Below are 14,986 nucleotides of genomic sequence, written 5' to 3'. Positions count from 1 at the left end.
GGAATATCTTACTGAGTTCCTCTAGATTGTACAAGCTGTCCAGGTTGCATATACCTACGTTAGCAAATTTATCTCAGACGTCATAGGATTTTCGAGCGAGATCGTTGCCAGTGCCCCTGGACTGGCTCTTGTGCGGGTGGCACATAAAATACACCATTTTGAGCGTGGTCGTTGCCAGTACCGCCTGACTGGCCTTCGTGCGGGTGACACGTAAAAGCACCCACTACACTCTGATGAGTGGTTGGCGTTAGGAAGGGCATCCAGCTGTAGAAACTCTGCCAAATCAGATTGGAGCCTGGTGTAGCCATCTGGTTTCACCAGTCCTCCGTCAAATCGTCCAACCCATGCTAGCATGGAAAGCGGACGTTAAACGATGATGATGATGATGATGATGATGAAAGATGTGAAATGATTCTGTGGGAGGGGATTAGTAGTGGAACTCAAATCAGATAAAGCTATAAATAACAGCATGTAAATATTGGGCTTAAAAAAACCCTTTGGATGGAAAAAGTTAAAAACTATCCCTGTTGTGGATGTAGTGATTTCAAGTTCAGTCTCACTGTGAACTACCTTAGCCTGGGGCCAAAAATGCTTTGTGGGTGATTTTTGTAGATGGAAACTGTATAAAATCATATGTGTGCACATGTATGTGTATATACATATATATATCAGGTCATCTCATAAGTTATGTCTGGACTTCTATATTTTCAATTTTCAAATGCTTTAACAGTATTTTAGAATGTCTAATGACATCAAATAATATTTATATGTATTTGGACATAATTAAACTAATTAAATTTCATTTTGCAGGATAATCTAATTGAAATTTCACTAATTATAGCTCTTCAAACATGGAAGTGTCTAAGGAGCACTTGATGCACTTTGAGTTTAAAAAAGGAACTCTGCTGCTGAAGCGACTTGAAATATCCACTCAGCTATGAAAAAGAGTGCCTGAATGAATGAACTTGTGGAAGATAGTTTGTAAAATTCAGAAGTGGCGATTTCAGCCTGGAAAATAAGGCCCAAACAGGACATCCAATTGAGTTTGATGACAAACTCCTTTTGGCAGAACATGAAAAAAGATCATGCAGTTTCAGTTGAAGAATTGGCAAGCCATACAACTGTTCACAGTCATCTTCAATAGCTTGGAAAGGTCCCAAAACTCGGAAAATGGGTGCCTCATGATTTGTCTGAAGCCAACTGCAAATCTCTTCATTCTCTTGAACTCATCTCATCCCTTTTGGACAGACCAGTGATGAAAAATGGGTCTTCTATCAAAATGTTAAGTGTCGTAGACATTGGCTTAGTGAAGGGGAAAAGGCCCAACCACAACAGAAAAGGGAACTCCATGCAAAGTGTGTTCTTCTCTCTGTTTGGGGGAATTGCAAAGGAGTCATCCACTTTCAGCTGCTACCAACCAATGCAACAATCAATGCTCAAATCTACTGTCAGTAATTAGAGTGTTTGAACGCTGCTTTGAAGGGGAAAAAAAAGCTTGCTTTAGTGAATCAAAAGGTGATGTTTCATCAGGACAATGCAAACATCCCACACTGCAAAGATCACATCACAGAACTTGGCTGGAAGAAAACTGCTCACCCGCCTTATTCCCCAGACCTTGCTCCTTCAGATTACCATTTGCTCCATAGTTTCCAGAATCATTTGGATGGATTAACTCTCAAAACAACTGAGGAAGTTGAAGAGTTTTTCATTAATGGGATTAAAAAGCTTACAAATAGATGGAAAGATGTCAATCATGGAAACTATATTGATCATTAAGCTTCATTAAAATGTAAGATTTGATCACTTGTTCTCCTTATTCGAAATTTGGACATTACTTCATTACTTATGGGATGACCTAATACATACATACGTATATATATATAATACATATATATATATATATATATATATACACATATACATATATATATATATACATATATATAAAACGTAAATTGAAAACAGAACACAAAGGATATCGCGGTACACATGTTTCAAGCTTTATACACAAACTGCCATTACATCAGTATATATTGTTGATATAAAGGATGGTTTTAAGCTATCTTCAGCCGCAAACATTTTCAGTCCCAAGATTACATCACAAAGAAAAAAGAAAAAGAGAGAGAAAAAGGAAAAGTCCACTTAGTATTATCCATTATAATAGGCTTATCCTTTAAACTGTTATATCTGCATAAATGTTCGTTGGTATTCAGAAATCTGCCCATACTGTACCACAATTCAGCATAAAGTCTATATATATATACAAACACACACAAGTTTGCTCTCGCATCCCATCACTACCTTCCTTCTACCTGCTTTAGCCATGTGTCTCCTCTATAGCAAAACATCTGGGCTTATCCCTCACTCATACTTTAGCCTTTTAGCAACTGGATTGAAACCAACCACTTCCACCTTCGCATCCCAAATAATTCATCCTAGTAGTAGGAGCTTTTTCCCTTTCTTTTCTGTCTTCTAAGTTACACAGCAATATCACTAGTGTTGGTGTCATGTAAAAAGCACCCAAGGCACTCAGTAAAGAGGTCAGCATTAGGAAGGACATCCAGCCATAGAAATCATGTCAAAGATGATGTAGGAGACGGGTTTAGCCCTGTAGGCTGCAGATTTTCAGGCAAACCATCCAACCCATGCCAGCATGGAAAGCAGATATTATATGATGATGATGACATACATATATGCCAGCTCAGGAAAATGGACATTGAAAAAATGTGTGTGAATGTTTATATTCTGTGCTTTGCATCAGTAAGTCATCCATTAGCTCAGCATTTGCAAGACATCAATGGAATAAAAAGTCCATTCCTTGAGAAAAAAAAGTGACAGCAAGGGCATCTGACTGTAAAAGGATGCTTCAACTGATGTCAAAATATATCTTATTAAACCATAAAAATATTTGTTTCCTATAGATATATCAATTGCAACCAAACATTGATATATCCTATAAATATATCAACTGCAACTAGGTCGGGCTATGAAATGTAATGGTGGTGATGGTAGCAGTAGTAGTGGTGTTGGTGGTAGTAGCAATAACATCAGTGGTGGTAATGTTAATAGCAATATTAAAGATGTTGTTTACATTGGCAGAACACCACAAGTAAGAGTAAAAGGAGAACAGTAGAAAGGTGGTATCTACTTAATTGACCCTGGGATGAGAGGATAAGTTGACCTAAATGAGAAGGAGGTGATTATAATGGTGACATAATGTTTAATAAGGAACACCTACCATTTCTGACCCTAACGGCCATCCTTCTTCGGGATCATCAATTTCTGGCGAGACAGGAAGGTACATTAAAGCATTTTCATCTTCAGCTTCTTCATCGCTGTAATAATAAAACAACACAAAAAGAAACCATCATTATTAGTAGTAGTAGTATTACATATCTGAACTTATCACTTCCTCCACCCAACTGATATTCACTATTGACCACAGCTCCATCTACGTTCATCATTCACCTCTAACCATTTGTCACCCTCACCCTCTTGCAAACTTTCCCATCCATCCTTGATCCTCTGTCCTTATTCTTTCTCATATTCACCTTCCTGTACGTTGTGGCTATGTCCTGACACTTCACCATCATCTTTCTTGCTTTCCAACTGGGATAACTATGTATTTCCTCTACAGCAAAACACCTGATTTTGTTCCTCTACTATAGTAACTCTTTAGCATTTAAACTGACCATATCTGGCCCAAATATTCTACTTGTCCTATGTTCAAACCAGCCAGATGAAGCCTCTCACACCCACCCTATAATGTCATTCTAAAAATAAACAATCACATCATCAAAATCTTCAAACTACAAGATAATGCATGATTAATTCAAAACAATGTGAATAAATAAGCATTACATTTGACAGAGTAATCTGAATGCTAAACAGTTAAGCTTTTTACCACCTAGCATAGGATACTGCACTCAGTTAACATATTTTGTCTTAGAAATTACTTGATGACCTCAGGAGAACTAGTGCCATGAAAGAAAAGGCATTCAGTACACCGTAGATCAGTTGGTGTGAGGAAGGACATCTAACTGTAGAAACCATGCAAAGTAGACAACAGAGCTCAATGCAGTCTTCTGGCTTATCAGGTCATGTTAATCCTAACAACACCTGCCAGCATGGAAGATGTATGTTAAATGATTATTTTTACAATTATTATTAAGGCAGTGAACTAGAAGAATTGCTAGCACACCAGGCAAAATGCTTAGCAGCATTTCATGTCTACATTGAGTTCAATTTCTGCCAAGGTTGATTTTGCCTTTCAACCTTTTAGGGTTGATAAAATAAGTACCAGCCAAGCACTGGGAGTTGATGTAATCAACTTGCCCCTTCCCCAAAATCTCAGGCCTCATGCCTATAGTTGAAAGGATTATTATCATCACCATCAATAATCTATAATAGGACACCTTTGACTCTGCACAAATACACACTTTTATTCCAGATTTTGCAAGTTTCATTCATAACAAATATATATTTTTGTGGTTTTAAGCAAATACTTTGTCCAAAATGAACCAGAATGCAATATGGCACTGGACAGACATTTTTTCTATATACATATATAGGCATGGTTGAGTGGTTAAGAAGTTTGCTTTCCAAATACATGGTTTCAGGTTCAGTCTCACTGTGTAGCACCTTGTCTTCTACTATAGCTCCAAGTTGAATAAAGCCTTCTGTGTTAATTTAGTAGACAGAAACTGAAAGAGCTCTGTCGTGTGTGTGTATGCATGCACCTTGACATTGCTTGGTGGTTGTGAATGAGCATCGCCATCATAAAAGCAGTGAATGGCCGTAGGGAAATGTTACCTTATTTGGAAACAGGTGAAGACTGGTGGCAGGAAGGGCATCTAGCCATAAAAGAACCTGCCTCAATAAATTCTGTTTGACCAATGCAACCAAGGAAAAGCAGACATTAGAAGGATGATGATCCTCCTTTTAATGTCCTCTTTTCTATGCTTGACTGAGTCAGACGAAACTTTTGTTGACGCAGAAATGGAATAAGACATAACGGATAGAATCGGATAATCAATCATGGCTACATGTATAAGAAAATGGTAGGTTACAAGAAGAAACAAATTAGGAACAGCGAGTTGACTTACCTACTGACAAAAGCTCGAATTGGTTCAATACTGGTGACATCAACTTCTTCATCTTCTTCATCAGGTCCTTTAAAGAGGAAAAGACAGAGTTGGTTAATGACTAACCTTAAACTTGACTATCTTAAAACAAGTGTGTATATATACACACTCATTTAGCAAGGTGATTTGCATAGTTTAGTTAGATTTGCATGTCAGGCACAAACTGAGAGCTTGGTTGATGTTAAGTATAAAAATATTGTTTTCACAAAATTTCTCAAGTATGAAAGTCACTGAAGAATGACATAAGGGAGTAGGTTTCTAATAGATATGCTTTCAAAAGTGGGGGTTGAGGAGGAGGAGGAGAGAGGGGAGGATCTGACAAGTTGGAGTAGGTTAATATTAATGACTGTTTCCCTCAGATTTGAGATGTTGGCCAGCATGATAGGTCACTAATTGGGGAGGCCAGAGGTTCATATTAGTAAAGAGAACATGTTATAAGGGGGAACTAATTAATAATTTATTAAACTCTTCACTTCCTGTCAGATACAGTACCACACAGAATTGCATTGGTGAGCCAGTCCAGAAACACAACTATCACAAGAACTAATTTTGTTTACATGCATTTAAAAAATAATAAAAATAATGAGCTTATAGTATACAAGGCTCAAGTACACTCTATCTTGTCAGGAAAAGGCTAGAAGAGGGGACAAAAAGCAGACATAAATCAGGTAAAGAAAAACAATGAAAGTTATAAGTCCATGCAAAGTATATAAAATAAAACACAACTGACAGAAAAATAAACATTAAAAGTCATAAAGAGGAAACAGTTCAAAGGTATGACTGGAGCAGTATTAGTGAACCATGCAATCTTTGGTGGATCAGTGTCATGACAGCTAACAACTGACATGTGTAGTTTATTTTATGCTTCAATAATTCTGAATATGAAATAGCGTTTCCAAATATCATCAGTGGCGAACTGTTATCACGTTTTTGTAAGCATGTTCACAAGCAGTGAAAATATTGAATTCAAAAAAGTGGTCAAAGTTGTGTAAGTAATTTTCTGTTGTTCATTTCAACTGAATCCAAGAAAGAAACCTTCAAAATACCAAAGGGAACAGGAAATTCTAACAGTGAAAAGGGACCAAAAACCTCTCTAAGTAATAATAATAGCTCGAAAGATTTAAAAGCAAGTAAGTCAACAGCATCAGCAGTTCTTAGTGGGTCCAAATCTGCTTCTGATTCAAGTGCCAGTCGTCTGAACATTTCTAGCAAAACGAAAAAACCATTTAATTCTAGCACTGGAGCAACTCCGCTGAAATTTGATGAGTTAATGAAAATAGCTCTAGAAAAAGCTGCTGACCCAAAGCAAATTCTCAATTCCAATCGTCCCGCTGACCGTCCCATGACACAAGATGAAAAAGACAGATTACAGAGACTGTCTTTGAAGGAATACAAACATACCAAAAGCTCTGACTCTTCTAATTCCCGTAACAATAATTCTTTAAAAAAATCAACACCTCAATATTGTGGGCTTCTATCAAGTTGTTGCTAGATGTTGAGACTTTAGTGTTTCAATGTCCAGAGAACTAACACTTTAAGATATAGTGACTGACAGAAGGTGTCTGGTTGCATGTCTCTAAATAGCTTCCAGTAGACTGATATTTTCGAACGAGAGGGGAGTTCCAGATTAGAAATGCAAATTAACTGTAAAATTATCACAGCCTTATACAACTTTAAACTGAAAGCTGGTGAGTGGCTGACAAAGGTGTTACTGAGTGATGTTAGATAACTTCAGCCTTTTGAAGAGAGTCATACTTCAATGTAAGGGAGAAAACTAATTCCCTTCTATCATTTATTTCTCTTCTGTAATAGAATGCAAGATTGGGTTTTTGTCATAGAGAATGTTCAACAAGATATAAGGAGTTAGTTACCTTTCGTTTCTTCTTTCTCTTTATCTTCATCCTCAATGTCAAACTCAGATTCTCGTTCCTCATATTCAACATTTTCATCTAATTCCTTAAAATCCGGAGCAAATGCACTCCAGTTTTCCTGAAACATTTATTTTAACAATAATTATTAGTTTTAAATTTAAGCACAAGGCTAGTAATTGTAGGGAGGTAGTAAATTGATTACATTGACTGCAGTGCTCAACTGGTACTTATTTTATTGACCTTGAAAGGATGAAAGGCAAAGTGAACCCTGGCGGAATTTGAACTCAAAATATGAAGATGAATGAAATGCCGCTAAACATTTTGCCCAGAGAGTCACTCTTAGCCAACAAAAATCAGATTTTTCTTTAAACATAAAAATTTAATTTCTGATGAGAGTTTAAAATTATTTTTCCTTTACTTTGTAACTAACCATTACAGCTAGGTTTTTGCTTTCTTTCTTGAACTAAAAGGAAGGGAAATTTCAATTTATTCAGAATTCATTGCATACACCAACAGGAAAGCATTCATTGCATACACCAGCATCTACCTGAATTAAATTTATGCCATTGATGCCCATGAGTTACTTCCCAGTTCAATATTCTTAATAGAACTGGCTATTAAAGTAGTCTATCAGCAGTTTTGTTGACTTGACCACTTGTTTGTTTTGTGTCTGTTTATTTTGTTTGCAATGGGTTAGATGAATAAATTGAGACAGTGCTTTACACCTGGATGCCCTTCTTGAAGCTAGCTCTGGTTTTTCAACTGAGGACCTCTTACCTTTCACAGCTTCAAAGGCATAAAGTGATTTGTTGGCAGAGGAAACTGACAACACTGTGTGTAGATAGATACATGTTTATAGCTGAAATTGCTTGTACAAAAGTGTTGCAGGCACACACACCAATCTCTTTACAAAGCTTTGGTTGGCCTTGGCCTATAGTAAACAGTTGGCCAAAGTACTACATGGTGGGATTGAACTTCAAACCATGTGGTTGAAAAGCAAAACTTCTCACCCACACAGCAATGACAACACCTAGATACATACATACATACATATATAAATAATGGACCTCTAGGTGATCTGAATTTTTCCAGTGACCGTTGACATTTACTTACCACTTGATTTTGGGCCCACACCGACACAACTCCACTTGAGATGGAAGCTATGATGGGACGTACAGGATGCCACTGTAAGTATAATTAATTCATAATCAACAAGCATTAAACATTAACCATCTGACAATATTCATAACGAAATACAATGGCAATGTGTTTCCAATTCATTTCTAAACAAATCAACAATTTAGAAGAATTTAGTGAAACAAATTTATATAAAAAATTTTCTGTAAAATTGTTACCAACCCTCTTTTAACCATTACTTTAAGGTCCCTTTAAACTAAACATTATTGCACTAACTTTCCCTTAAGTTAGCAATCCACTTCACCTTGGCTAAACAAAATTTTAAAAATCCTTATTTTCAAGTTGTTATGAAATGTTTATGAGGCACTGCCCTATCTCAGATTTAATGAGAAAATGTTGTTTGTTTCCTTTGTGAAGGGAAACAAAGCAAACATTTTTCTAGTTTTAAACTAAGCGGAATCAGTAACAAAGTGGTACCAAGTTGGTTGTTTGAAATATATATAATATATACAATAAATTAGATCAGCTTCCAGTTTCCATCTCCCCAGTTTCACTTACCTCTGACAGAACACACTAGCTGAAGGTGCAGTGCAGTGAGATTGAATAAGAACCTCAAAATTGCAAGGTCGACATCTTAAGTACTTGCCTTATAAGTTTGAGTTGAATGTCATTTGACTCTCACATGGTGCACATTATTTATCTATTTTGAGAACTAAGTTTGTTACAAAAAAAAAAAAAAGAAAGAAAAAACACCCACCCACCCACCAAAAAGGGATTCTTTAGGGTTTGAACAACCCTTATTCAGAGACCTTTTGAGCAGGATGGGCTAGTCAATCTGAAGAAAACTCTAACTGGGCCCCACATGCAAGGTCATGCATTGTTTATCTTGATATGAGATCACACATATGGTTGTGACATGTGTCTAGTGTACATTTATCAGATGAATAGACATGATTGGTATGATGGGCTTTGTATATTTGTATCACTTTGATGGCATGTGCTGCTGCTGCTCTCTCTCTCACTCAATAATAATAATTCTTTCTACTATAAGCACAGAGCATGAAATTTGGGACGGGGGGGGCTACTTGATTACACTGACCTAAGTTAATGAGTGGTACTTATTTTATTGACTCTAAAAGGATGAAAGGCAAAGTTAATTTCAGTAGAAATGGTACTCAAATAAAAACTGGGAAAAATGCCACTAAGCATTCTGTCTGGTGTGCTTATGATTCTGCCAGCTCACCACCTTAATAATAATGATAATAAAGAGAAAAGGCAATGTGAGGTTTGAGAGCTGCATTAAAACATTCTATAGGAGGCTGTTAGCTGTTAACACTAATTTATAACTATAGCACTAGCAGCTACAAATCATAGTAAACTGGATTTTTACATATCTTGTAAGTTGAAGGTATCCCTGTCATCTCTTTACCACCATCCTCTTTCATTTCCAGCTGAGGTAACCATGTATCTTCCCTCCAGCAAGACACCTGTTCCTCTCCCTCTATCATACTTTACTTCCCATCACCTGGCACAAAGCCACCTCTCTCAATACCACTCAGCCCATTTCAGCTGAGAGGTCTTGTCTTGTGAGTCACATGGTAATCTTACTAGTGCCAGTGCCATGTAGAAAGCACCAGTGCACTCTGTAGAGTGGTTGGTATTAGGAAGGGTATCCAGCTGTTGAAACCATGCAAAAGTAGACATTGGAGCTTGGTGCAGTCCTGACTTGCCGGCTCTTGTTGGATGCTCCAATTCATGCCAGCTTGGAAAACGGACATTATAGAATGATGATGATTCAATAAATAATAAAGGAGAACTATGAAATGATTTTTAAAAAACTCTTATAAGAAAAGAACTGTTTAAAGATGGTAAATAACAAAACTATTATTAAATTTGACTAAATAAGTGCTTAATAGGAGAAAAAATGAATAGAAATAGACTTACCACAACATCTAAGAGAAGTTCTCCTTTTGTACCATGAAGAATCTTCACTAAGTTACCAACACCCTTTTCCCAGATATAGAGAGAGTGCTGGCGAGCAGAGCCAGCAACAATGTATTCGCCATCACCAGAAAAACAGCATTTCTTCCACATAGTTCTAAAAACAAAAATCAATATAGAAGAAGAAAACAATGTTAGATATACTTAAGTTGTGTTCACTTTTCATTGGAGAGGTCACTGAAACAAACAAACAAAAAATAATTATGTGGTGGAAATAAAATAATAAGACAATGTCTAATAATATTTTTATCATTTTAGCAGTATAGGAGACAACTCCGTGTTTAACCTTACTTGACCTCATCAGTGAATTACAGACTTCACTGTATATGTGACAGAAGTAAAAGAAGAATATATAAAATAGTATAATGAACAGAATTCAACAGATCTAACCTTACATATAAAATAATATATATTTCCTCACTGAGGAAATGACAAGGGACTGGGAGTGGTGGCAATTTGCAGTACTTGAGAAGAAGCATCAAACCAAGTAAAATTGCTGCCATCCATTCATATAGGTTTGTTCTTTACAGGTGCCAGTGTTATGTCAAATGCACTCATGCTGGTGCTGCATAAACACATCTGGGCCTGTGATGCATAAAAGAGCACCCAGCACTCTCTTTAAAGCAGACAATTTGGAATCTGGACAGCTCTCCAACTGACCAGCTCCTGTCAAACCATCCAACTTATGGCAGCATAGAAAACAGATGTCAAATGATGATGATGATGATAAGGTTATACATACAATGGTTATAAAATAGTTTAACAACAGATCAAACCTGTTCACAAGATCTTGTAGTTTCTGTATAGGTTCTGGTTCACCATCTTTACCGCAAGCTAAAACTTCTCCACTTTCATACACACGGATGATACGATCAGCCGAATTGACAAGGAAACAACTGTAGATAGGAAGAGGATACACCTGCTACTTAAAGATATTTGGAACAAGGAATGAACAAAACATTTACTATTATTATTATCAGTCAACTAATAGTTATTTCTATCTTATGGTGTACTCATGGAGATAATTACTCTTAGACTAATTAAACATCTCAAGATAACTTCTCTTAATTTACTTTTACATTAATTATTAATGTGAAGCTGTGGGAACTGTGGCCATAACAATTTTTAAGCTGTTTGGAGATGTGGGTGGAGGAAAAAGGCAAGGAGACAGTACTGAAGATAATTACAATAAAGTGTTAAGTGTGATGTGCGAGAGACGATGTACTGTATCGCTGACAGGAGAAAAGGGGGGGACTCCAAGTTCAAACCCACTGCACTACAATTTCTGCTTCTTCTTAAAAGAGAGAAGAATAGTAGCCATAACTATTTTACAAGGCATCTAAAACTAGTGGTAAGAAGTTATCCTGAGACCAGAAACTTTACTGCACTCTGATAAAGGCACCTAAGGACCATATGAGGGTGGTACACTGGGTAAACTCTACTGAGGGTACCCAACGACCAGGTAGTGGTGGTGGTATTACACTGAGTAATGGATAAAGCTTACTACCCACAAGAATGGTTCTCCCTCATCTCTAGTTTCTAACAAATTTAACTTACAAAGCTTTCTTCAAAACTCTCCCATGGTGGTATTGAAACTGAAACCAAATAGTTATGAAGTGAACCAGACAACAATGCCTGCACCCAAAAACAATCTCCCCAAGCCTGTCAGTGAAACTAGGTAGATGGAAATCTGTCAGATGGACTGTACATGTGGTTGGTAGGGTTAATGTGCCACAAAACCTGGTACTCGAGGGTCCTTTAGCAAACACCATTCTGATGAAAGCTTTCAGGAAAGGTTTCAGATTTGAGGATTACTTCCCCCAGTTTTGGAATCCTTTCCTCCTACCAGTCTAGGAGGATCTATAATTTATTACTGACTCTTAATTCCAGTCTACCTGACCAAGTTTATCATAGTCAGTAGCACAACTAAATGAATCCTTAATTTACTGTACCAGACTCTTCCACATATACTTAGCTTGTTGTAGCAAACTAAAACTCTATGAAAATGTCATGGACAATGATCTTGCCCTGCTGACTAAGTTATTAAAAACAGAAAATGTTTAATATTGAAATCAAAAATCAAAAGAGAAAAACATTAATTTAGAAATAAAATAGATTGGAATGTTTTCCATTCAAAACAAACTGATTAAGAAAAATTTCAATGTTGAATAAAAAGACTTACTCGCCACGGCGAGCAAATTCAATTGATTTTATGGCAGTTGTGTTCAAGGTTCCTGTTGTCACTCGGAATGAAGCTACTAACTCAAGGTCTTCTATGGTGAAGACAAGAATCTGAAAGAAAAAAGAAATAATTAAAAACCAACCAAAAGATTATTGCCCAGATGTGGCAGTTAGTAATCATGGAAATTAAATTTTTTTTATATTACAGAAGTGTTTTAACTCTTTTGATACTAACCCACCTTAAACCATTCCTGGTTTTATTCTACAAATTTCAGGTTTTGAACTGATCTAAATTAAAACCTTCCATGAAAACTTTACGTTAATTTATGTTCTAAACATAAATTAACATTAAGAATGACAAAGTTTCAAAATTGAATGAAACAAAAGTAGTGTATTTCAAGAAAAATATGGCAATAAAAGGGTTAAGGTGATCTAACTTAAAACTTAGATGATAGGACACAACCTGCCATTACAACCCTACCATGAAGCCAATAAGTTTACAATCTGTTGGTGGTAAACACCGTTGATTAATGAAGGGCAAATAATTGGCTTTGTTTATCACAAGATAGACTAACACTGTTGTAAGGAGGAGGGCGGGTAACATTATAATTTATCAAAAATTTAGAACATCTTTTCAAATGCAACACACACACTATGTAAAGAGTTTCAACAAAAGACACCCCAATCCTTCTATAATTTCTAATTCTCTCAATATTCTCTCTCACGACAAAATATGTACAATCCCAGGTCAGGTCTAGTTTCATCAAGCCACAAACAACCACTGAATTGGTAAATCATGGAAACTAGATGAATAGATAAGTGTAGGTTGTGTGTGATGATAGAATGTCAAATAGAAATAAATTTACAAACAGACAATATCAAAGATATGTAAGAGAAAATAATTTTTTTAGTAAGACATTATTAAATATCTTATCACTGACCCTGCCCTTTGCATTTCCTGTGTAGATGTGTTTCCCTCGTCTGTCAAAAGATGCAACAATGTTTAGATCAGACTGCAATAGAGAAAGAGAGTGAGTTGGCAACAAATGTAGAAAGAAGAGGAAGAATTAATAAATGTTGCAGAGGAATTAGAATATATTTAGAGACATGTAACAGCTAGCTACTTTCATATACTACTAATAGTCAGGTAGCATCTACGCTTGATCTGAGAGATTAGCAGTCAAATCTCCTTTAAATCACACATGACAAACTTAAAAAATCAAGGTCCTAAATAGACAGAGTTATAATCATTATCATCAATGGTTGAATGTACTTCTTCCATGCTTGTATGAGTCAAACAAAATTCACTGAGAAAGATTTTCTAAGGCCAAATGCTTTTGGAAATAATCTCCAGGAAATGAAATATAGGGAGATGTGGAATGATGACGATGATGAACAGTCATCACCACCACATCAAGACAACAATAATTAATTACTGCTGTGATAATAATAAGAGATTACAATGGTAATTGTGATAATCACAACATTAATGATAATTGTGGTGGTGGTAGGTGGTGATGTTAATAAACTACACAATGCTATAAATCCCAATAATTTTGCATCAAACACCATCTCAACAAATTACATCCAACATTTTCAGATTCACATACTGTCAAAAAGGATTACAGTCAGTTAAATAGACAACAAGTAACAAAACCATTCTTAAAGGGTACAATATAATACATATAAGGCATAGGCATGGCAGTATAGTTAAAAAGTTTGCTTTCCAAATGCACAGGTTTTGATTCAGTCCCACTGCACAGTATCTTGGTCAAGTGTCTTCTATTAGAGCCTAGGGCCAACCAAAGCCTTATGAATGGATTTGGTGGACAGAAACTGAAAGAAGCCCATTGTAATAAATATTTATGTATGTGTATGTGTGTGAGTGTATGTTTGTGTCTTTTGTTTTGACCTCATGGGATTATTGTAACTGAATGTCATTCATTTCCTATGTTCTGCTAAAAAAACATGACACGCTATTAAGAGATATTACCTTGCTTGAAAACAAGTATGGGTTGGCAACAGAATAGGTTTCTGGCGTTAGAAAATCTATCTCCCTAAATTCTGTCCACTCTATTCAAGTATGGAAAAGTAGGTGTTAAAATGATGATGACAGGACTTGGATTAATCTATTTACCAGGTCCTTAATTTCTCAGCTATAACTGGGACCTAATTTCATTTGTTCATTCATTCATTCATATAATGTCTATTTTCCATGCTAGCATAGCTAATGACAAGAAATGGCCTGAGGTAGGATTTTATAGTAGGAGGCTTTTTCTATTGCCAACTCTTACCTATTTTCCTAAGAGATTTTTTATTTTTGATATTCAATCACTCTTAAAAAGTGCAGAGCAACCAGTCATAATGTCTACATCATCATCATCATCATCATCGTTTAACGTCCGCCTTCCATGCTAGCATGGGTTGGACGATTTGACTGAGGACTGGTGAAACCGGATGCCAACCACTCAGAGAGTATAGTGGGTGCTTTTACGTGTCACCCGCACGAAAACGGCCACGCTCGAAATGGTGTCTTCTATGTGCCACCCGCACAAGAGCCAGTCCAGGGGCACCGGCAACGATCTCGCTCGATCATCACCATTCCACTGAAGCAAGGCCATGATGTTTAACATTGTACTTAGCCTTTGATGA

General features: G+C 36.4%; 1 protein-coding gene across 2 annotated transcripts in view; it reads right to left on the bottom strand.

Moving 5' to 3' along the window:
* LOC106872501 (retinoblastoma-binding protein 5 homolog) overlaps positions 1-14,986 on the bottom strand; it is a 47,966-nt gene that overhangs the window by 15,115 nt on the left and 17,865 nt on the right. For both annotated transcript variants that reach the window (XM_014919519.2, XM_052967726.1), the window contains exons 6-13: positions 13,276-13,347; positions 12,336-12,445; positions 10,930-11,049; positions 10,097-10,250; positions 8,129-8,200; positions 7,016-7,133; positions 5,106-5,172; positions 3,239-3,335 (exon numbers count right to left, since the gene is read on the bottom strand). In XM_014919519.2, the coding sequence (XP_014775005.1) occupies positions 3,239-3,335; positions 5,106-5,172; positions 7,016-7,133; positions 8,129-8,200; positions 10,097-10,250; positions 10,930-11,049; positions 12,336-12,445; positions 13,276-13,347 (810 nt within the window). The remainder of the gene's footprint in view (positions 1-3,238; positions 3,336-5,105; positions 5,173-7,015; positions 7,134-8,128; positions 8,201-10,096; positions 10,251-10,929; positions 11,050-12,335; positions 12,446-13,275; positions 13,348-14,986) is intronic.

The sequence above is a fragment of the Octopus bimaculoides genome, chromosome 5 (genome assembly GCF_001194135.2).
Source record: "Octopus bimaculoides isolate UCB-OBI-ISO-001 chromosome 5, ASM119413v2, whole genome shotgun sequence".
Taxonomy (NCBI): domain Eukaryota; kingdom Metazoa; phylum Mollusca; class Cephalopoda; order Octopoda; family Octopodidae; genus Octopus; species Octopus bimaculoides.
This window is presented reverse-complemented; position numbering and strand designations above follow the sequence as displayed.